This window comes from Dipodomys merriami, unplaced genomic scaffold (assembly GCF_024711535.1).
Source record: "Dipodomys merriami isolate MVZ:Mamm:240054 unplaced genomic scaffold, mDipMer1.0.p SCAF_6, whole genome shotgun sequence".
Lineage (NCBI taxonomy): Eukaryota > Metazoa > Chordata > Mammalia > Rodentia > Heteromyidae > Dipodomys > Dipodomys merriami.
The window spans coordinates 1,856,878-1,880,400 of NW_027206179.1; the positions used below are offsets into that span (position 1 = coordinate 1,856,878).

The window sequence follows — 23,523 nt, forward strand, 5'->3', positions numbered from 1 at the left end:
TCCCCCCAAGTCCTGCAGGATAGATGCTGGGAGGCCCAGCCCTGAATCCAGGAGAGCTTGGCACCCTGAAACAGGAGCACTGGCTATCCCAGGAGGAATACCTGCCAGACCAGAAAGAAGGGAGGTTTCTGGGGCAGGAAGGGCAGAGCTTGGACACAGGGGCATGAGGAGAAGGGAAGGTGGACAGTGCCCCGCCCCCCTGGGGACAAAATGAGACACAGGCCTTGGAGCAGTGGTTCCGGCTTTAATGGGGACGCGTGGGGGCCCCGTGGCTCTGGCCCCCGGCATCTGCTTTCTGCAACGGAACAGAGGAGCTAGGCAGAAGGAGAATCAAGTCCGGGTCCTCCCGCCTGCCCCTGGGACTGGGAGTGGGGAGGGGGAGGTGTAGACTAGGCCCTCTCCCCTGGGACTGAGGGGGGGCCACCTCCCCACCCCCTACTGCCCTTCTGAAGGCAATTCCTTCAGGGGGAGAGCGGGAGGGACAACCCCAACTGCATACACACACACATAGGCAGCGGGAAGCCCAGAACCCCCTTCAACAGCCCACCCCGCCCCTTGACCAGCCATTTTGGAAACAATAAATATTGTGGCAGGGCAAGGTGCCCCGCAGGCTGGCGGCCCTCGGCCCTCACTCTGTGCGTAGGATGATATGGATGCCGGAGTCCGTGAACACTGGGCCGCTCATCTCCCCCGTCCGCAGGGCGAAGGAGGCGTCTTCAAATGGCTTCTGCATCTGACCTGGAGATGGGAAGGGGAGGAGAAGGGAGGAGGGAGGGGAGGAGGAGGGGAGGAAGGGGAAGCATCCAGGGAAGCAACTCAGGTTGGGCTGCTCTGGCAGATGGGGCTCCGGCCTGCGCGCATTCATCATGGAGTTTCTGGCCCTGTCACAGCTGAGCTGCAGCCCAGCCGGGGGTGGCAGGGCCATTAAAGAAGCCCTGGGAAGCCCGAGGAGGCATGAGGGATGGCAGGCAGAGCAGCCGCCACTGCTGTGCGTTTAGAGCGATTTCCATGATGAACTCATCCTAGCTGCTCGTATGTCACCTGTCCCCGGCAGTCCCTTGCTCACGTCCCTCCCCGCTCATCCTAGGCTCCTCTCTGCAGCTCCACAGACCACTAGGATCGAGGATGGAGGACGAAGCACAGAGGTGGTGGAGGTGGACGTGGAGGAGGCAGTGAGCCTCCTCAGTCCAGACATGGCCGGCCTAATCTGGGTGCTGCCCACCTCACTTTGGTCTCCTCCCCTCCTGTGAGGTGGGGAGCAATCTGGGGGACAGGCCCTGGGGTCTCCTACCTCAGCCCAGAGGAGCAGGGCAGTGTCAGAACGGAAGGGAGCTGTGCTGCCACCTAGTGGGCTGCAGAGGTCGGTGCAGCAAGGACCCAGGGAACCCGGCCGCCAACCCCCCCCCCCAGCCCTCCCAGCTCCTCTCCATCTCTTGGGCCGAGGGTGGTGCTGGGCCCCTGCCCACCTCTGCTGAAGGCCCCAAGGTCTCCTCTGGCCTTGGCCGAGCTGCAGTCACTGAACTGTGAGGCCAGAGACTCAAAGTCCTCCTCGCCCGACTTGATCTTCTGGATGTAGCCTGTGGGGACAGAAGGGGCCCAAGTCAGGGGCACAGGGGCTCCCAACCAACACCCCTATGACCCTGCTTGAACTCCAGAGGCAGGCCAGGGGAGAGAGGAGTTACCTCCACGCGGTCACAGGGCAGAGAGGCCACTCCCCACGTGTGAGATTGTGGACAGGGGGGTTACAGGTGTGGCCCCATGGGGCTCCCTCCTGGATGGGAGTGAAGGCGCCTGGCATTCGCACGAGGCGCTGGGTGCGGGAGGGCCGTGCATGTGTGATCCGCGCATGCGCACTTCTGGGTTCCTGGGCTGGGCAAGCACAGGGGCCTGTGACACAGACACGGGGCAGCCCACCCTGTCTGCCTGCCGCCCGGGCACTCGTGGGCATCTCGACCTTCCCCTGGGCTCCCAGGGCAGTGGAGCTGGGCCTGAAGCACTTTCTTGACCAGCTGCCAGCTGCTCTTTGGGGCGCAGAGGACCCGCCCACCCTGCCTGGCTGAGCCACGGGGCATCAGCTCATGGTGTAGTGAGGGTTGTGGGGGTCACAGAATCTCACCATAAACCCAGGCTGGCTTCAAACTCTTTTTTTTTTTTTCCAGTTGGTCGTGGGGCCTGAACTCTGGGCCTGGGCGCTGCCCTTCAGCTCTTCAGATCAAGGCTAGCACTCTACCACTTGAGCCACAGCTCCACTTCCGGGTTTTTCTGCTTATGTGGTGCTGAGGAAACGAACCCAGGGCCTCCTGCATGCAAGGCAAGCACTCTACCACTGAGCCACCTTCCCAGTCCATGCTTCAAACTCTTGATCCTGCTGCCGTTGCCTTGGAGTGCTGGGATTACAGAAGTGCTCTACTACCCCTGGGTTTATGGTGTTCTTTCCTGTCTGAGTCACACCAGGCTTCCTTCCACACACCTGTCACCCTCCCTGCTGCGGACCGACATTCCACTGGGTACCCAAGGGAACCCCTCAGCACCCCCCTCCCCACCCCCAGAACATGACTGGTGCTGAGGCCAACAGCCCACCTTGATGTCTGCCAAGTCAAACTCCCCAGGAGCTCCTGGGCCTCAGATTTCTGAGGGAGGTCAATGCCCCATGACCCAGCCGACTGGCACCATGGTAGGCGCTGTGTGACGGGCGGCCTGTGCAGTAGCCACCTAGGTACGCGCAGCCTGTGCAGTAGCCACCTAGGTATGTGCCCTGCACAGAACTGGCCACACCCACAGACCATGGTGACAGGAGCACGGCGCCCAGCGCTGAGATCCTGACAAACGCCACCACCCACCACCAGCTCCCTTTCCTAGGGTCCGCAGTCCAAGGCTGCAGCTGCCCCTGCCTGTGTCCACGCTGCCCGTCAGACGCAGCCACCACCAGGAGGCGCTGGCTGGCCCTATCAGGACAAGCCCAGGGCACACATAAGCCCCCTTCCTGTTGGCCTACACACTGCAGAGGCTTCTCCTTGTAAAATCCTGGTAGGGTCACATCTCCTGCTTGTCCTCCCATTCCTTGGGCTCACCCACAGAGCCCCAAATTCCCGTGCCCGCCTTTCTACATGGAGCACAGTGGCCATCCACTGCTCTGGGCATCTGCCTATCTCTCAGAAGCAGGAATGGATAGAGACGCCCAGCGCCCACAGAGCCAGCCCCAGACCCGATCCTCAATGAGTGTCACCTTGTTGCCTCTCCCAGCAGCTGGGGCTACAAGGGTCCCCAAGAGAGGAAGGCCTAGGATTCTCCACACATGCACATACACAGGCGATATCCATTTCAGAACCAGTAAACCGGCCGGGTGTGGAGGTGCACGCCTGTGATCCCCGCCCCTGGGAGGCAGAGGTAGGAAGATCTCAGATTCTAGGCCAGCCTAGGCAACCTAGTGATCGAGACTGTCTCAAAAAGAAGAAAAATGAAGAAGAGGAAGAAGAAACACTGTAAAGATAGGAAAGGTCATGCGAAGACACAGGCGGCAGCGATGTGCAAACCCAGAGACCTGATTAGAAACTGAATTGGCTGAAGCCTGATCTTGGCCCTCTAAACTAAACCACTGGTGTGTGGTGTTCTACAAGGGCAACCCAGACCAATTACTTACTTCGGGGAGAGTGAATGAACCAAAGGCTGGCTGGGTGCAGCGACATGCGCCAGCCCTCACTCACCCAATCACCAGGCTGTGAGTTCAAAGGGGCCCAGGCAGGGGATGGCCAGGGAGAGAAGGGAGAGATTCATCTGCTGCCCCAACAAAGCCAAGGCCTGGCTGAAGCTAGCAGGCTGAAAGCACCCTAGCAGGCTGCAGGAGCCTGATGCTTCCTCAGCGCATGGGCATGCTCTATTCTGGGCCTCCCTGGGACCCCATCAAGGGCCTGGGCGAGGAACGGTGCGGCTCAGAGCAACAGGGAACGGAGGACTTGTCCAAGGCGTGGCCTGCTCAGTCAGACAAGGACAGTGGCAATGACCCTGGCAGGCCTTCAGGTTCCCGCTGGCCTCTGGCTGCGGCTCAGCAGCTACAGAGGAACATGTGCTGAGACACCTCTGCAGTCCCGTGCTGCTCTGCTGCAGGCAGCCTGTCCCCTGGGCCAAAGAGGACGGCAGGGATGCTCACTAGGCCCTGCCTGCCAGCTGCGGTGGGCATCCTCTCCAGATCATCTCTAGATCACCTAAATGGGTCCTGGTCAGGGAGGGTGACTGAGGTCCAGAGCAAGGAAGCCAAGTCTGGTGGCCAGTGCTGGCCCATGTGAATTCTCTCTCTCTCTCTCTGTACAATGGATCGCCCTGCCCCACGAAGGCCACAGGCAGGACACTGAAGCTAAGAGAGGAAGTTCCTGGGCCAAGAAGCCTCCCTCTACCCCTGCCGGGGTGTCCCACTTGCACACACAGACCAAGTGTGGCAAACCCTGAGCCCCCTGTTCTGGGAGCTTCCTGGGTACCCACAAGCGGCTGCTGATGCTCTCAGGAGGAAGCCACTCGCTGGAGGCATCATGGCAGCCACCGAAGCAGCCCTGTGCCAGGTGGGGCCCACTCTGCTTCTGATCTTCCATCACCTGCCCCCCCAGTCCCACGTCCTACCCTCTCAACGTCACTGCCTCCTGATTCTGCTTCCTAAACACAAAATCTGCTCACTTCTCTCTGCCTCCCACCAGGCCCCCAACATGGAGCCTCTTCCCCAGAGCCCTCTGCTGGACATGGTATACCTCATTGTTCTAGCTCTGGCTAGCCATTATTTTTGGCAGTAGATCAGTGGCTCACGCCTGTAATCCTAGCTACTCAGGAGGCTGAGATCTGAGGATCGTGATTTTTGGGGGAGGAGAGTATCGGAGTCAGTCGTGGGCCTTAAACTCTGGGCCTAGGTGCTGTCCCTCAGCTCTTCAGCTCAAGGCTAGCGCTCTACCACCTGAGCCACAGCACTAATTCCAGTTTTCTGGTGGTTAATTGGAGATAAAGAGTCTCACAGAGGTTCCTGCCCAGGCTGGCTTTGAACTGCAATCCTCAGATCTCAGCCCCCTGAGTAGCTAGGATTAAAGGCGTGAGCCACCCACACCAATCCAGGATCATGATTTGAAACCAGTCTAGACAGGAAAGGCTGGGAGACTCTAATCTCTAATAAACTACTCAGAAAAGGCTGGAAGTGGTGCAGTGGCTCAAGGGATAGAGCACTATTCTTGAGAAAAGAAAAAATCTCAGGGACAGCATCTAGGCCCTAAATTCAAGCTTCAGCGTGTGAGCGCGCGCACGCGCACACACACACACACACACACACACACACACACACACGAACCCAGGGCCTCAGGCATGCTATGCAAGTGTGCTACCAATGAGCTATATCCCGAGCCCTTTGGTTTTTTTTTGGGGGGGGGTCCGGTCATAGGGCCTGAACTCTGGGCCTGGGCGCGGTCCCTCAGCTCTTCAGCTCAAGGCTAGCGCTCTACCACTTGAGCCACAGCGCCACTTCCAGCTTTTTTTTTCTGCTTATGTGGTGCTGAGGAATTGAACCCAGGGCCTCATGCATGCAAGGCAAGCGCTCTACCACTGAGCCACCTTCCCAGCCCAAGCCCTTTGGTTTCTGAGACAAGTCTTGAAAACTGCCCAGGCTGGTCCTCCTTACAATCCTTCCTCCTCTTCCCTAGCCCTCACAGCTTGGGGATGGAGCAGCTCACTTCCCCAGCCCAGCACATCCTGCCCTAGACCTTTCCTGAAGCGACAGGATCCCCAGGGCCCTCCATGGCCCCCCACATCCTGCTGCCTTCAGAACACACATCTTAGGTAGCCCTTCTTCAGCCTGGATGGGAGGTGATGCCAGGCCTCTCAGTTCAGGAGGTGAGCAATGCTGCACACAAGCTCCCTGTTCCTTTCCCGAGTGCTCCTGGGTGGGGAGGTGAAAGTACAGATAGCATCGGGAATGTATGCGTGTGCGCATGCGTGTGCGCAGGCGCAGTATCCCCGGGGCCAATGCTGGGCCCAGCTGTGGGATAGCAACTCTACCACGGAGAACGAAGAGCTGCTCTGAGCCGGGTCCCACACCATCAGGAACACTGGCTCTAGCAGTGTCATCCAACATTCCATGCCCAGGCTGTGGCCCCAAGAGGCCACTAACTGCTAACCCAGGAAAAGGACTAAAACTTAGCCCAAGGTCCACCAGCAAGGGCCTGGCAGCAGCAAACTGGACCCCAGGTGGAAAGAACCCCTCAACGCTGCTGGCGAGCTCTGTGTGCACCGCACTGGACCAGTAAGTGCCAATGGCCCTCCATGACCACAAGCTGTGTGCACAGCGCTCACCAGCAGATGTCACCCATGAGCCCCGCACCACCTCGCCGAATGCCGACCATGGCTCTGGAGGCAGGGGTACTGGGAGGCCCAGGGCACAGAAAACTGAGAAGACTGAGTCCTGGGAGAGAGAAAAGTCCTGAAGGTTCCCACAGCAACCAAGGCACTGCCACCATCTGTGGGCTGGGAAGGTGGCTCAGTGGTAGAGTGCTTGTCTTGCATGCCTGGGTTCGATTACTCAGTACCACATAAGCTGAAAAAGCTGGAAGTGGCACTGTGGTAGAGCGCTAGCCTTGAGCTGAAGAGCTGAGGGACAGTGCCCAGGCCCTGAGTTCAGGCCCCATGACCGACAAAAAATAAAATAAAATAAAAATAAAATCCCTGCTGTGCTCATTCCACCTGGGCTGGGTCCTCTGCTTTTACCTGGTTCAATGCAAAGAGCAGACTAAAAGAACAGAGAGCCAGGTGTGGCTGTGCATGCCTGTAATCCCAGCTAGTCAAGAGGCTGAGGTCGGAGGATGGCAGTCCAAGGCCATCAGGGCAAAAGCTCGAGACCCCACCAGAAAAAAAGCAAAAACGATTGGCGACATGGCTCAAGTGTTGGAGTGATTGCCTAGCAGGTATGAGGTCCTGAGTTCAACCCCCCGGTACTACCAGAAACAAAAACAAAACAGAAGGCCAGAGAGGCAACTATCTGCACCATGCCCACATCACGTTAGTCAATTAATTCTGTGTGAGCCAATGCCACGCTGGGCTGAGCAGGCTGTGGGCGGTGGACGCCGTAAGCTCTATGGGGCTACCTGGCTGCAGGGAAAGAACATCCCCAGCCCCCCAGGACACTGTCCGGGCCCTGCTCACCGTTGATCAACTCCAGGGCCTCCTCCTTGGTCCGGGTGATCTTCTCCTGCCTCCAGGATGAGGGCCGCCTGGACTGGCTGTGCTTCACCAGTAGGTGTGAGCAGCGGACCCTGGCCGGCTCCCCCTGGCCATTTTTGCTGCTGACGCCACTGCTGCTGCCGCCACTGGGCCGCTCCCATTGGCTGGCGTTGGTGATGTGGTTGAAGTAGTACACCCGGCCTGCAGGGGAGAGGGTGGGCAGAGGGGGCAGGACTTAGCCAGGGCTGTACTCAGAGGACAGCACCCTGGACCCACTTGATGTCCGCCAGTGGCAACAGGCTCCATAGGCACGAGCGACCATGGAAGATTCAGAGCTAACACAGCAGGCAAAGCTGGACAAGGTCATTGTCTTTGGCTAAGGGACCAGACTGATGGAGGAAAGGAAGCCGGGAGCAGTGAGGGGCTCAGATCATGCAGCAACCAGGTCACCTGGGTTCAAATCTGGCTAAGCTCCTTAGTCTGTGATCCTTACCTTCCCTGGGCCTCAGTTTTCTCAAGTGTGAAATGGAGATAAAGGGAACCCTGTCTGTTGGCTCTTGGAAGAACTAAGTTCACACATCTATGATTATGAAAAAAAACTGAAGCTTTTCTCTCCCCTGGACAGGCTATGAAACTGTACCTTCTGGTGATATGGCGATAGGTGATGTTTCCTCCACACTGACCCTTGCACCAGGCACCCCCACAGGCTGATTGGAGCTCAACTCACCCCACAAGCTCTGGTCTCTGTCCTACCTGGTGCTCTGGGATGCATGGTTAGGAAACAGCACAGACGTGACCCAGGCACTGAGGAGCATCAAGGAAAGAGACAGAAAAGAAGGGCTGGGAAGGTGGCTCAGTGGTAGAGTGTTTGCCTCACATGCATGAGGCCCTGGGTTTGATTCCTCAGCACCATATAAGCAGAAAAAAGCTGGAAGTGGCGCTATGGCTCAAGTGGTAGGGCACTAGCCTTGAACTGAAGGGCTGAGGGACAGCACCCAGGCCCAGAGTTCAGTCCTCACAACCAACCAAAAAAAAAAAAAAAAAAGCCAGATTTGGGGTGTCAGTCTAAGGCCTGGGAGGTGGCCTGTGTATATTAGCACTATGAGGAGTTGGGTGTCACCCATGAAGAAGGTTGTTAGAGTCTCAAAAATGGCCAGTATGCTGGGCGCTGGTGGTTCACGCCTGTAGTTCTAGCTACTCAGGGGGCTGAGATTTGAGGATAATGGTTCAAAGCCAGCCCGGGCAGGAAAGTCTGTGAGACTCTTATCTCCAATAAACCACGAGAAAACAGAAAGTGGCACTATGGCTCAAGTGGTAGAGCGCTCGCCCTGAGCTGAAGAGCTGAGGGAGACAGCAACCAGGTCCAGAGTTCAAGACCCACGACCAACAACAACAACAACAAAAAAGGCCAGAATGGGTCTAGAGATGGGCCAAGCTGACCTAATATCTCATGGTCCTCCTGAGTGCTGGGATTACAGGCGTGCACTACAATGCCCAGCAGACAGCATCAGGTTTATGCTGGACGTTCACTCAGAAAAGGGCTGAAACAGATTAGGGGAAAAGCGTATGATTTTGCAGGAAAATCTAGTTGGCTCTTTAAAAAAAAATGTGTATGTTTAAGAAATGTATGCATTATCCTGCCCATGTAATTGTAACCCCTCTGTACAGTATGTTCTCAAATAAAATAAAATAAAATTTTAAAAAAATGTGTATGTGTATGTGCTAGTGGCTCATACCTGTAATCCTAGCTACTCATGAGGCTGAGATTTGAGGGTCTCAGTTCAAAGCCAGCCCAGGCAGAAAAGCCTGTGAGATGCTAATCTCCAGTTAATCACAGAAAACGTCAGAAGTGAAGCTGTGGTTCAAGTGGTAGAGTGTTATCCTTGAGCAAAAGGAGCTCAGGGACAGAGCCTGAGTGCTGTTCCTGGGCTTTTCTCAAGGCTAACACTCTACCTACCACTTGAGCCACAGTGCCACTTCTTACTTTTTCTGTAATTGGAGGGCATAGTCTGATACTCAAATATCAGCCTAGAATTGTAGTCTTTAGTCACCAGCACCCAGCTCACTAAATGACTGTTAAAACTTTAGCTATGAGGGCTGGGAAGGTGGCTCAGTGGTAGAGCGCTTGCCTTGCATGCCTGAGGCCCTGGGTTCGATTCCTCAGCACCACATAAGCAAAATGAAAAAAGCCGGAAGTGGCGCTATGGCTCAAGTGGTAGAACGCTAGCCTTGAGCTGAAGAGCTGAGGGACAGCGCCCAGGCCCAGAGTTCAGGCCCCACGACCGGACCCAAAAAAAAAAAAAAAAAAAAACTTTAGCTATGAGCTTTCATCTGAAAGAGGGAGGCGAGAGTAGAAAGCTATCAAAGATAATGGGGTTAATGTGGACAATCGAAGTATGCAAAGTGTTCCCGAAGAACCTGATGTTCAATCAATAAGAATGATTACTGCAACTGGGATTACTATGGACTCTGGAGGGTAACAGTGACCCCGATGCGAGGTCTGCTTCTCTGGGTGTTAACAGATGCCACCAGAAAGGGGGTTCTGCAGGTAGTGACTAGATTCAGATCCAGACCCCAACCCCTAAAATGCATGATGTGCATGATCTCGAATGAGTTCCATTAGTGTCCAGGCATAAATGTCCTCATTTGTAAAAATAGGATGGTTAGCTGGGTGCCAGCGGCTCACCCATGTAATCCTAGCTGCTCAGGAGGCTGAAATAGGAGGATCGCAGTTGGAAGTAGCCTAGGCAGAAAAGTCCGTGAGACTCCAGTTAACCAGCAAAAAGCTGGAAGTGGAGCTGTGGCTCAAGTGGTAGAATGTCAGCCTTGAGGGGGGGGGGGGCGGGGGAAAGCCAAGGTACCGTGCCCAGGGTTCAAGTTCAAGGCCCAGGACCGGTACAAAAATAAAAATAAAAACGAAAAGGAACTGTTTTAACTGCATCCTTCCCAGAGAGTTGTACCAATTCAGAGAGAACTTAGACTGGCACGTTGCCTGGTGCAGAAATAAACGTGCAGTTACTAGCAATACCACTATGATGAATCTTCACCTTGAGCGGTAGGTGCGGACCGCAGGGAAGACACCGGGCCACGCCCTTTGCAAGGTCTTGGGGTGACTTCCTCCCAAGGGGGCCCTTCCCCGGACCTAGCGGGATGCAGAGATGCATTCGGCGACAAGACCATGACCTTCACCCCGGACGACGACGCGAGCCCCCCAAGTCCCTCACCCACCCAGCCCCGCCCCCCTGCCTCAGTTTCCCCGGGACTCGTAGCCCCTAGGGCCGTTACCCTAGGGGCGACGCCGAGGAAGAAAGGCCCCGAGGAACAACAGTGGCTGCCCCGCCGTGCCCGAGGGGGCGAGCACGAGCCCTAACTTCCGCAGGCTCGCGCGGCCCCGCCCCAGCCCCGACCCCTACGGCACCTGAGCTGCGGCTCATGCGCTTCTCCCAGCCGGGCGGCAGCTTCTCCTCATCCGCCATCTTCCTCCTGCCGCAGCGCCTGCTCCGCCTCCGCCGCACCGCCTGCGATCTGTGCCCGCCCACCACCGCTGTTGATTGGTTCGCTGAGTCCAGCCCTAAGGCAGGTTGACAACAGCCATTGGACACTCTAACCGTCCCGTCTGGCATTCTGGCTTCTTATTGGACAAGAAGCAACGACGGGCGGATCTACCACGGTTTACCTGAGCCCCGCCCCCGGGAGGCCTCATCCGGGCCCCGCCCCCTCCCTCTTTCTCAGTAATCTAGTGGTGGGAAGATTAGGGGAGCCCGCCCTTTTCAACGCCCTTCGGCAAACGGCGAAGCCCGACCCCTCCTTGGCGCTTCTAGCCGCAGAGCCCATCCGGGCAAGAGTGTCCTGATTGGCTGCCGAGGCCACAAGTCCCGCCTTCCCGAGCCGTTCTGCAAGGCCCACCAGTCCCCACGCGGAAGCGGCGACCAGGTCTGGAAGTCAGTAGCAGGAAGCTGCCTTTACTGTTGTCTTAGCAACGCAGTTGCCTTAGTGACCAGTAGCTAAGCGCAAAGCTTAAATTTGGCAGCGCCATTCTCCCCCTTCGCACCGTTTCCTCCAGCTGTCCAAGGCTAACCCTGCTCCTTTGGTTTTTGCAAGGATAACCATTTCTGCTACAGACCCAAACACATTGTCTTTTGCAATCAACTTCAACCGAGTCCCTCTCCACCTGGCTTCCTTCTCCGTCCTGGATGACTGGTGGGTGATGGCATGGCCACTCAGATGCGAAAATTGGAGACTTGGGTGGGAGGAGAATGAGGTTAATTTTACGTCGATTTATTTATTTATTATTTATGATGCTGGCCCTGGTGCTTGAACTTGGGCCTGGGTTCTGTCCCTGAGCTTTCTTGCTCAAGGTTAGTGCTCTACTACTTGAGCCATAACTCCACTTTCAGGGTTTTGCTGGTTAACTGAAGAGAAGCGTCATGGATTTTCTTGCCCGGGCTGGCTTCCAACCTCAATCCTCAAATTTCAGCCTCCTGAATAGCTAGGATTATAGGGGTGAGACCCTGGGGCTCTACCAAACTCTTGCCAATGTGATGAATTGAAAACATCTGTGTGTTTACTAGCGGGCAAGAGCCCAGTTGTCTGACAAAAACACAAAGGAAGAAGTGAATGACAAGCCAACCTAAGCCAGCTGTCTGTGGCTCTCCCCTATAATTCTAGCCACTCAGGAGGCTGAGATCTGAGAATTCAGGTTGGAAGCCAGCCTGGGAGATGGAGGACAGATCACCTTCAACTAGCTCCAGGCCAAAAGCATTCAAATCCAGTTCCCCTAGAACAAATCATGCTAAGTGAAGTAAGCCACGTTCAGAGAGACAAACGCGCATGTTTCTCTCTGATATGTGGACAGATCTAAAATATACTCACTGGGATAAGTTATACAGGATTCTAGATATTCACACAATGATACCAACTGAGGCTACTCTTAGGAAAGAAGCACAAAGGCACAATGCCTATGTGCCTCTGCATATTTATATAAAATAATACACATAGTGAAACAAACTCCACAATATGGAAACAGACCTTTTTTTTTGGTTGGTCGTGGGGCTTGAACTCTGGGCCTAGGCGCTGTCCCTCAGCTCTTAAGCTCAAAGCTAGTGCTCTATTACTTGAGCCACAGCACCACTTCCTGTTTTCTGGAGAGTCTCATGGACTTTTCTGCCCGGGCTGGCTTTGAACCACAATCCTCAGATCTCAGTTTCCTGAGTAGCTAGGATTACAGGCGTGAGCCACCGGTGCCCAGCTTTGATTCTGTCTTCTTTACCTTATGTGTATATCTTTGGAAGGGTTGAGGGCATAGATTCCAGGGAAAAAGGTGAGCAGTGGAGCTCACGGGATACTGATGAAAGTGAATTATACAACTGGAGAGTGGAGACGGGAGGGAGGGTCTGGGACTGAGGGAACAGAAGACATAGTACAAAAGGAAATGTACTACTCTACCTGATTCAGGTAATTGGAATCCCTCTGGATATCATATCTATAACAATAAGTTCCCAAGAAAGGAGGCAGAAGGTTGGAACTTGGGGGAGTAGAGGTGCAGAGGTCAAGACTTGGCAATGTTTTTGTACTGAGGATCACAAGGTCCCTAAGGAGAGAAAGGATGCATGAAGCTGAGAAAGGCTTCTTAGTGAGGCTGCATCTAGGTTCCTCTTCCAATCCAGGCACAAGGCCAAGATCTACAGGGAAAGAGGGGAAGGGCATTGGGCTTCAAGTCTCTGGAAACACCAGAGACTGTGGATGCTTACAAATGTTTTTCTTTTGTTTGTTTTTCAATCTACCCTCTACAGCATGCCAATGAAGCAGATGTGAAAATGTGAAGTCTGGTGTGGTGGTTACATACCTGGAATTGTGGCACTCAAGAGGATGAGGCAGTACGATTATGAGTTTGAAACCAGCCTGGGTTACAGGCCAGGGGCCGGTGGCTCACGCCTGTAATCCTAGCTACTCAGGAGGCTGAGATCTGAGGATCTGGATTCAAAGCCAGCCCGGGCAGGAGAGACCATGAGACTCCTATCTCCAATAAACCACCAGAAAACCAGAAGTGGCGCTGTGGCTCAAGTGGTAGAGCGCTTGCCTTGAGCTGAAGAGCTAAGGGACAGCACCCAGGCCCAGAGTTCAAGCCCCACTTGGACCAAAAAAAAAAAAAAAAAAGAAAGCTAAGTAACAGCAGAGAATTTCTTCACAGAGTGAAAGGAACATACAAGAGATAGAGAGAAGTTAACAGACCCCTCCCCCCCCCTTTTTTTTGACAGTCCTAGGGCTTGAACTCAGAATCTGGGTGCTGTCCGACCCTCTTTGTGCTTTAGGCTAGAACTCTATGACTTAAGCCATAGCGCCACTTCCAGCGTTTTTGAGTAGTTTATTGGTGATAAGAGTCTCACAGGGCAGGGACTTTTCTCCCAGGCTGGCCTCAAACTGTGATCCTCAAATCTCAGCCTCCTGAATAGCTAGGATTACATGTGTGAGCCTCGGGCACTCAGCTCAGACCCATTCTTGAAATAATCTATCAATTCCTGAAGCACAGACTTCAGGAGCTTATCATCTCTTAAAAGTTCCATTTGGAGCGGGGCGCTGGTGGCTCACGCCTGTAATCCTAGCTACTCAGGAGGCTGAGATCTGAGGATCGCGGTTCAAAGCCACCCCGGGCAGGAGAGACCGTGAGACTCCTATCTCCAATAAACCACCAGAAAACCGGAAGTGGCGCTGTAGCTCAAGTGGTAGAGTGCTTGCCTTGAGCTGAAGAGCTGAGGGACAGCGCCCAGGCCCAGAGTTCAAGCCCCACGACCGACACAAAAAAAAAAAAAAAAAAAAAAAAAAGTTCCATTTGGAGCCACAAATGGTGGCTCAATTCTGTAATCTTAGCTACTTGGGATCAAAGTTCACCCAGGCAAAACAAAGTAACCAAATTTCATATGCCCCAATCTCAACTAAGGGCTAGGCATGGAAGAACAGTAGGAGAATTGCAGTCCAAGCTATCCTGGGCATAAAGCAAGACTCTACCTGGAAAATAACCAATGGACAAAGGGGCTGGAGGGTGGCTCAAGTGGTGGAGCGCCTGCCTAGCAAAGCTGGAGACTCTGACTTCAATCTCCAGGATGTGGTGGATGGTGGAGGGCACTTGGGGGTGGGAAGCTGGTCTCAACTTAGGATCCTCTTGCTTCAGCCTCCCAAGTGTTAGAATTACAGGTATTCACCACAACTGGGTTCCCCTACAGTCGGTTGCTCTTCAGAGACCCAAAACAAAACTCAAGAGCCCTCAACTGTGCCAGAAGAGACTTGTCTATTCCTCCCTGGCTGCTCCAGTCTACCTGAGCTCCCAGTGGGCAGCTATATCCTGACAGCAGAGTATCAATCAGATGCCAGCCTCCCCTCCCGACACAACCCTCAACAAACACAACAACAGAGCAGCATCTAAGTCTTTATTAATGAGAATTTTTAAAAACAAACATCCATAGCAATGGGAGAGGTGAGGTTGGAGGATGAGGAGAGGACAGGAGGAGGACTTCTCTACTGGTAGTAAAGTTCCAGGTTCATTCCATCATGGATTTCATCTGGAATTAACTGTGTTAAGGAACTTTCTCTGAGGGGTTTCCGGCCCCCACCCCTCAGCCATTCACAGTTGGAAATCAGGTGGCCAGAGAATCATTCCGGGGCAGGTGAAATAATTCTGGAGTGGGAAAATTCTGTTGTTTTTTTTTTTTGGGGGGGGGGGAGGGAGGGATCAGTAGTGGGCCCTGAACTCTGGGCCTGGGCGCTGTCCCTCAGCTCTTCAGCTCAAGGCTAGCATTCTACCACTTGAGCCACAGCACTACTTCCAGCTTTTTCTGCTTATGTGATGCTGAAAAATTGAACCCAGGGACTCATGCATGCAAGGAAAGCACTCTACCACTGAGCCACCTTCCCAGCCCTCTTTGAGTTTTGACTCTGGGATTCAAACAGTGTAAGGCTTGCTTTCGTTCATTGGCAGGTATTCTACAACCCCTGTACTGGGCTAATTTGGAGAAAATCCAGACTATTAAAAAAAAATTCACCTTGGTGTTAGTATCTCACTTCTATAATCCTAGATACTCAGGAGGTTGAGATCTGAGGAGAGAGGCTTGAGGCTTGAAAAGCCAGCCTGGGCAGAAAAGTCTGTAAGACTCTTCTCCAATTAACCAGCAAAAGGCCACAAGTGGAAACTGTGGCACAAGTGGTAGAGCACCAGTCTTAAGCGAAAAAGCTAAGTGACATCGCCCAGGAGTTCAAGCCCCAGGACTGGCATAAACACACTCAAAAAAATACCTGCTCCCTTTCTGTATAACTTTTTTTTTTTTTTGGTCAGTCGTGGGTCTTGAATTCTGGGCCTGGGCACTGTCCCTCAGCTCTTCAACTCAAGACTAGCACTCTACACTTGAGCCACAGCCCCTACTTCTGGCTTTTTCTGTTGCTGTGGTGCTGAGGAATCGAACCCAGGGCCTCACGCATATGAGGCAAGCACTCTATCACTGAGCCACTTTCCCAGCCCTAAGGCATACTTGAGTCTCAACTCCACCCTGACTTGTCCTAAACCTTATTAATACTCTGAGCTCGAAGTGTCAAACCTCTTTCCCCCTCTCAGCAAAATGATCACCTGGCTCCCATTTTCTCAGTGACCATCAGTTGTTGCGTTCTAATTAAACACTTTAATTTCTCACAGGCTTCAGTGTACAACCAAGAGAATAGGGCTCAGTTCTGAAGAAGTCATGAAAGGATACAATCCCCCAGAGACACATGGTCCTTGAAAATCGTGTACCTATGGGACAGAGACCAGAGAGAGCCCAAGGAAGGCTTTTTGCACTGAAAGGGGCAGGCTGCCCTTCCCCACTCCCTCCAAGGGCTGATTACTGTCTTCCCCTATCCCCCATCCACCACCGTCAAACCTGGTGACATCCAGCCCCGCTGCTCTCCCATCACACTATTATTTTTCTTTTGTTGCCAGTCCTGGGGCTTGAACTCAGGCCCTGGGCGACTCTCCCTGAGCCTGTGCTCAAGGCCAGCACTCTACCACTTGAGCTACAGCGCCACTGCCGACTTTTTATGTGTACGGAGGAATCGAACCCAGAGCTTCAAGCATGCGAGGCAAGCACTCCACCACTAAGCCACATTCCTAGGCCTCACTCACCATTTTTTAAGGACAATTTTGTTCCAACGGGTGCCAGTTTGGGCAGCGATTAACTTCTTAAGGTCCCCGATGGTGTCATCGGTGCTGGGCGCAGAGAAGTTAAGGCAAACAGAAGGGAGACGTAGAACGAGAAAAATGACAAACTCGGGCTCAATCTCTTACCCCCGGCTCAGGACCCTATGCGCCCTCCCTCCCGGGCTTCATCGGGAGCACCCTCCAACATCGAACCCGGGCCCAGCACCCGCGGAGCCGGCGGATACTTGCACTTAACGCGGACTTTCTTCCCCAGACGGTCGTTGCAAACAACCTCGATCATCCTGGCGGGATCTGTACCCAGGGCCGAGAGAAGACGCCATTGTCAGACTTCCGGGATGCCCCGGGTCTCCCCCAGTCCTGAAGATCCCAGGGGGGGGCCTTCTTCTCACCTCCCTTAACCCCACAATCCAAGTCCTGACGCCCCCAAATCCGGCGTCCAGGACCGACCGGTCTCCGGCCCTCGTCGCCTGACAGCCAGGCCCCGGGGCTCGCGGCCTCCCCTCCCGCCGACTCCCCAACCCTCGGCGGCTCAGGCCCCGCCGCTGCCACCCGCCGCCCCCCCCCCCCCCCCCACTGCGGGCCTCTCCGAGTGACCTCTCACCTCGAATCTCGTCGAACCTTCTTCCGACGCCACAAACTCCTCACTGGAAACGCTTTGGTCTCGACCAAAGGAAATACTGGTGAAACCGGAAGCGGAAGTGACACACAGGAAGTCCCGGTCTCCTTTGCGTCCGGGTTGCCTGCACCTGGCCAGTTCTTTAAGGTTCCGGTGTGGAAGTGGAAGTTGAGGGCGTCAACTCGCCTCTTTGCGGGGTCCTGATGAGATCGAGTGTGTGAGTGTGTGTGTGTGTGTGGTCTGTCTGTCTGTCTGTCTGTCTGTCTGTCTGGGCGAGTTCATGGCCAATGCCCAGCCTCGCTTGAGACCCTTTTAATGTGGAGTCTTGCTCCTTTGATGGGTATCAGTGGGATTCACCGGTCGGGCTCCACAAAGCCTTTTTGCTTTCTTTTTCTTTTTGGTGCCGGTCGTAGGGTTCGAACTCAGGACTTGGCGCTCGAGCTCCGTCTCTGGGCGCTGTCGCTGGCCTTTTTTTTTTTTTTTTTTTTTGCTCAAGACTCGCACTCTGCCACAGTCACGATGAAAGCTGGAAATTGCACCATTGCAAAAACTTTTGCTTCTGTATCTTCAGGAATCATTTTGTACCAGAATTCCAAGTTTGTGGGTACTAGTCGGATAGCCCCACTCCCTGCATTTAAGCATACACCTCCTGGCAAAGGATCTGGTTGAAGATTTCTTCTCCACGGAGATTTCTTCTCTCCCACCCCGGTTCGGTGAACCTAAATTGATTATTTTTGACAGGAATCCTCTTATTTGTTGTATTATTATTATTGTCTGTCGTGGGGCTTGAACTCTGGGCCTGACTGCTGTCCCTCTTCAGCTCAAGGCGAGCGCTCTACCACTTGAGCCACTGCACCACATCTGACCATGATGGTCAGATCTCTGCCTTCTGAGTAGCTAGGATTACAGATGTGAGCCACCAGCGCCTAGCTGCCAACATTCATCCCCGTGAGACAGCACCCCCCCCCAATGACCTAAATCACCCTCCATTAGGCCCCCACTTCTTTTTTTTTTTTTTTTTTTGTCAGTCATGGGGCTTGAACTCTGGGCCTGGGCGCTGTCCCTCAGCTCTTCAGCTGAAGACGAGTGCTCTACCACTTGAGCTACAGCGCCACTTATGGTTTTCTAGTGCTTTATTGGAGATAGGAGTCTCACCGTCTTTCCTGCCCCGGCTGGCTTTGAACCCCGATCCCCAGATCTCAGCCTCCTGAGTAGCTAGGATGACAGGCATGAGCCACCGGCGCCCAGCCTAGGCCCCTCTTCTTAAAGCTGCCACTGCCTCCCAATATGGCCACACTAAGGACCAAGTTTCCAATACTTGCACCCTTGAGGGGCACAGTCAGACTGTGGCACAAATCATGAACCTTTTCCACGGGATGGCCTCGAATGTTCTTCACCGAACCTCACATCATAGGTTGAGATAGTTCAGATAGGTGAGAAGCATCCCTTGTTCTAGTTGGCTATGTTGGGGCACACCTGTAATCCCAGTTCCAGGGTCCCAGCCACCATACCCTGTATTAAAAATAATAATAAAACTGCCAGGCGCCAGTGGCTCACACCTATAATCCTACCTACTAAGGAGGCTGAAACCAGCCGGGGTAGGGAAGTCCGTGAGACTCTGATCTCCAATAAACCACTCAGAAAACTGAAAGTGGCACCAAGTAGTGTGCTAGCCTTGAGCAAAAGAGCTCAGGGACAGCGCCTACACTAGTCCCTGAGCACAAGCCCCAGGACTATTCCCCCCAAAACAAACAAACAAGAAGCCTGGCCTTGGAATCCTTTTCTGGTTTCATATGATCCCTTCTGCATGAATTCCTAACACTGATGGTACCACCTTCTATGGGGTTCTCATCAGAGGCCATCTGTTCATCTGTGTAAAACTCCAATCCTAGAATTTCAGATTCCAAATCAAGGAGCTAAAAACTTAAAAATGAAGGCACCCAGCCTGGAGTATTTTGTTCCAGCAATGGAAAACAAACTTAGAAGAAACTCTTAAGATTCTGTTTTAGAGCCCACCATTTTAGGAGAGCTGGCCCAATGAGACCTATAGCCTATTGCATTTAGAATTTAGCCTGTCATTCTTCAGGACCCTGCAGAGTCTCTCCCAGTGGTTTTTCCAGTATAGGGCAATCTAATTGAAAAAATTCATTGATTGGGCCAGTTGCTGGTGGCTCATGCCTATAATCCTAGCGATTCAGGAGGCTGAGATCTGAGAACATTCCTCTTTCTGAAGAGCCAGGGAAACGAAAATAAGCCCTGAGAGAAGTAAAGGCCCTGACAACCCTGTAGCTACCCTCCACAGGCGACAACTTGTCCCTTTCCCTTGGGGTGAGAGGGATGGTGATCCAACCAGACGCCAGAAGAACTGTGACTCCCCCAAGAGGCCTATAAAAGGGAGACTCCAGGAACCTGCATTGGGCTCCTGATTTCTTCTGGGTACCATTTCTTCCTCTCTTGCAGGAAAAGTCTATACTTTCCTCCTCCTCTTCTTTGCCAGGTAAGCAGGTGGACAAGACTTCACATGGCAAAAGACAACCCTCCCAGCTGGGAGTCCTGGTTGGGAGTTTATTTGCCCTTTAATAGCTAAGAGGCTTACCCCAGTTTCCCTGGTGCCTCGTTCTCATTTTCAAATAAATGTCACCTTTGCTTCCACTTCTCCTGCCTCTGTTCTCTTTTTAGGTTTTATATATGTGTGGGGCTGGGATCAATCCTAGGTCTCACTGGTGGCAGGCCCAGACTTAATCACTGAGCTGCACCACTAGCCCTCTTTATTATGTTATTTTCTAAAGAGGAAACATTCCTGGAAACATGTCCAGGATTTGAAATGCTAGAAATGGGATTGTTGGGTGTAATGGGTTACATTGATGCTGAGAAACTGCCTTCATGGGTTCTGTTCATCAAATTTTACCCTATACTTCGTGTGTGTGTGTGTGTGTGTGTGTGTGTGTGTGTGTGTGTGTGTGTGTGTGTGTGTGTGTGTGTCGTTGTGAGGCTTGAACTCTGGGCTTGGGCAAGGCACACGCTCTACCACTTGAGCCACAACATCACTTCCGGTTTCTGAGTGGTTTATTGGAGATAAGAGTCTCTGGACTTTCATGCCCAGGCTAGCTTTGAACCTTGATCCTCAGATCTCAGTACCCTGAATAGCTACAATTAGAGGCGTGAGCGACCGCCACTCTGCTACCCTACACTTCTTGAGATACTGTATTCCCACACACCAACACTAATGTGGGAAAGTTTAAGCTTCCTGATCGTTCCTAATTCAATAGAAAGCCAGTGTTTGGCTTTTTATTAATGTATGGTTTTAGCAAACTCCTTGTTCTCTTTTTGTTGCCCTGGGTTTTGAATCCAGGGTCTCACGTTTGTTAACAGGAATTCTACATCAAGTCACACCTCCAGCTGTTGTCTCCTATTTATTTACTTATTTCCAAGTCCTTAGGTTTGAACTCAGGGCATGCACACTTTCCCTGAGCTTCTTTTGCTCAAGGCTAATACTGCACCACTTGAGCCACAGCACCACTTATGGCATTTTCTGTGTTATGTGTTACTGGGGAATAGAACCTAGGGCTACATGCATAGTAGGCAAGCACTCTACCACTAAGCCACATTCCCAGCCCTCCTGTTACATTTTGAAACAAAATATCGCTCTATGTACCCAGGGTTGGCTTCAAACTTGAAATCTTCCTAAGGACTAATCTACCTCAGTGTTGGGGTTATAAGCACGAGCCCCCCACACGTGGCTTTTAGTATATATACATACATTATATATATATATATATATATATATATATATATATTTTTTTTTTTTTTTTTTTTTTTTTTTTTTTTTTTGGTCAGTCCTGGGGCTTGAACTCTGGGCCTGAGCATTGTCCCTCAGCTCTTTAGCTCAAGACTAGTGCTCTACCTCTCTAGCCACAGTGTCACTTCCAGTTTTCTGAGTGGTTTATGGGAGATAAGAGTCTCCTGGAAGGGCTGGGAAGGTGGTTCAGTGGTAGAGCACTTGCCTTGCATGCAGGAGGCCCTGGGCAAGCACTCTACCACTAAGCCACATTCCCAGCCCTCCTATTACGTTTTGAAACAAAATATCACTCTATGTAGCCAGGGTTGGCTTCAAACTTGAAATCCTCCTAAGGACTAATCTACCTGAGTGTTGGGGTTACAAGCAGGAGGCCCCACACGTGGCTTTTAGTATACATACGTACATACATACATATATATATATATATATATATATATATATTTTGGTCAGTCCTGGGGCTTGAACTCTGGGCCTGAGCATTTGTCCCTCAGCTCTTTAGCTCAAGACTAGTGCTCTACCTCTTGAGCCACAGTGCGACTTCCAGTTTTCTGAGTGGTTTATGGGAGATAAGAGTCTCTTGGAAGGGCTGGGAAGGTGGCTCAAAGTGGTAGAGCATGTGACAAAAAGAGCTCATGGACAACACTCAGTTCAAGCCCCAAGACTGGGGGAAAGAAAGAAAAATAATTCTTGCACGCATGAGGCCCTGGGTTCGATTCCTCAGCACCACATAAGCAAAAAAGAAAAAAGCCGGAGGTGGCGTTGTGGCTCAAGTGGTAGAGCGCTAGCCTTGAGCTGAAGAGCTGAGGGACAGCCCAGAGTTCAGGCCCCACGACTGGACCCCTCCCCCCCAAAAAAAAGAGTCTCCTGGACTTTTCCTGCATGGGCTGGCTTTGAACCTTGATCCTCAGATCTCAGCCTCCTGAGTAGCTAGGATTACAGGCGTGAGCCACCACACCCTGCTACTTTGAGTATATTTTAACTGTTCTTAGAATTATTTTTCTTTCTTTCCCCCAGTCTTGGGGCTTGAACTGAGTGTTGTCCATGAGCTCTTTTTGTCACATGCTCTACCACTTTGAGTCACAGGTCCATTCTGATTTTCTGGTGGCTGTTTGGAGAGAAGAAGACAGACTTTCCTGCCTAGGCTGGCTTTAAACTGCTATCTTCAGATCTCAGCCTCCTGAGTAGCTAGGGTGACAAGCATGAGCCACCCAGTGCCTGGCTGAAATTTTTTTTTTAATTGAGTGATTGGTTATATACTTTGTAGTCAGTTGTGTCAATTTAGCCTTTGTGGACAACACTTTGGCAGGACCAGGCTGATGAAAAATGACTTAAAGGAAAAGCACTCACCTTTCCCCTCACAGTAAAATCTTAGAACTTCCCTAGCTTGCTGAATCATCTCCCTTTCCCCTCCTCCTCCCCAAACATACCTTAAGGCTGTGAAAGAGATAACTTGTGATCTGAGGGCCTGGACGTTTCTAGACAAGATGTTGTAAAAACCCCTTTTTCCTGAAACTCAAGATTCCATCTTTGCACAAAGAGCAGCTTCCTTGCTTTCCCATCCTTTGCCCCCCTGCCCCTGATGTGTGCCCCATCTGACCTCACTCTCCCTGCCTGGCTGAAGAAGAGTGGTTGCACATTTCTTCTTCAGCTTGGCTGAAGGAAACATGGTCACCCTTCCCAGGTGGAACCAAATAAAAACTGTTGGCCTTTGGAGCTGGCCTCCCTGCCCTTTTCTTCATTCATACACCTGGTACTTGATTACTTCCTTAATATTTCCTAAATATTAATAATAATTACACAGGCAAAATGAAAAAAATCCAACTCTGGCACTTCCATAAATTTATCTGCATGCATACATGTTAAAAAAAACCATAACTAAATTACATTGTGCCAGTACAAAGGCTTGAACTCAGGACCTGAGCACTGGGGTGGGCGCTCTATCACGTGGGCCACTGCTCCACTTCCAGTTTTTTTTGGTAATTAATTGGAGATAATGGTCTCACAGACTTTCCTGCACATTACAGGCAAAACTAAGTTAATTATTTTGTCACTGGATGTAGGTGAAAACTATTACGGGTATTTATATGGTAAATGCAGGGGGTTCAAAGTTATGTTCTAGTCTAGTTACTTTTTGAGTTTCTGGATGTTTGGAGCATTCTTTCCAGATAAGCATGCATCCTGCCATAAAACAGATCCTTATCTTTGAGCTAAGGAAGGTATCCTGTTGTCTGCTTTTTGGGCCCGGTTGCATAAGTTTTGGGGGAGCATTTCTCTCAGGAAGGAATGCATCCTGTCGTCTCTCTTTGAAGCAAAGATAGTGCTTCTGTGTTTCTAAATACTATGTTTCTGAGTTGCCTTCACCAGGCCTCTTTTTCCTCAATTTATCCTGACTCAATTTCACTCTGCCACATCCTCCACGCTCATCCTGCCCCAAGCTCATTGTCTAGGGTTAAAAAAAAAAATCCCCTTGGAACATCCACTCGTCCCAATCCTATCCCAGGGCCTCAACTCCATCCCCCAAACGCCTCCCAAGCTTCTTCTTGGGGTTCCTATCATGGGAAGCGTAATCCAACCCCTAAGATTTCCCCCGAACGTGGGGTTGCTTCAGCGACTCAGGCTCGGTTCCAGATTCCGCCCCCTGACATGCTTTCCGAACTGGATCTAGGCCGAAGCCACGCCCCCGAATCAGACCACGCCCCCAAGATGCCACGCCTTCCACGCTTGCTCTGCTTTCCCCTTAGGAGC

At 52.3% G+C, this 23,523-nt stretch overlaps 1 protein-coding gene and 1 long non-coding RNA gene across 3 annotated transcripts; both read right to left on the reverse strand.

Moving 5' to 3' along the window:
* Window positions 1–224: 224 nt before the first annotated feature.
* Window positions 225–10,708, reverse strand: Pin1 (peptidylprolyl cis/trans isomerase, NIMA-interacting 1). Of its 2 annotated transcripts, none has more exons than XM_070001845.1 (4): window positions 10,601–10,708; window positions 7,165–7,383; window positions 1,467–1,577; window positions 225–738 (listed from the first exon to the last, which is right to left on the reverse strand). In XM_070001845.1, exons 1-4 carry the CDS (start codon window positions 10,656–10,658, stop codon window positions 629–631), a joined length of 498 nt encoding a protein of 165 aa, XP_069857946.1. In that variant the 5' UTR covers window positions 10,659–10,708; the 3' UTR covers window positions 225–628. The 2 variants fall into 2 exon arrangements, with proteins under 2 accessions (XP_069857946.1, XP_069857945.1); XM_070001844.1 differs by lacking the exon at window positions 10,601–10,708 and adding an exon at window positions 10,230–10,381.
* A 3,887-nt stretch (window positions 10,709–14,595) lies between these two features.
* Window positions 14,596–17,050, reverse strand: LOC138813421 (uncharacterized). Its single transcript, XR_011367806.1, has 3 exons — window positions 16,965–17,050; window positions 15,921–16,654; window positions 14,596–14,738 (listed from the first exon to the last, which is right to left on the reverse strand). It is a non-coding gene; the product is annotated as an uncharacterized lncRNA (long non-coding RNA).
* Between the last annotated feature and the right edge of the window lie 6,473 nt (window positions 17,051–23,523).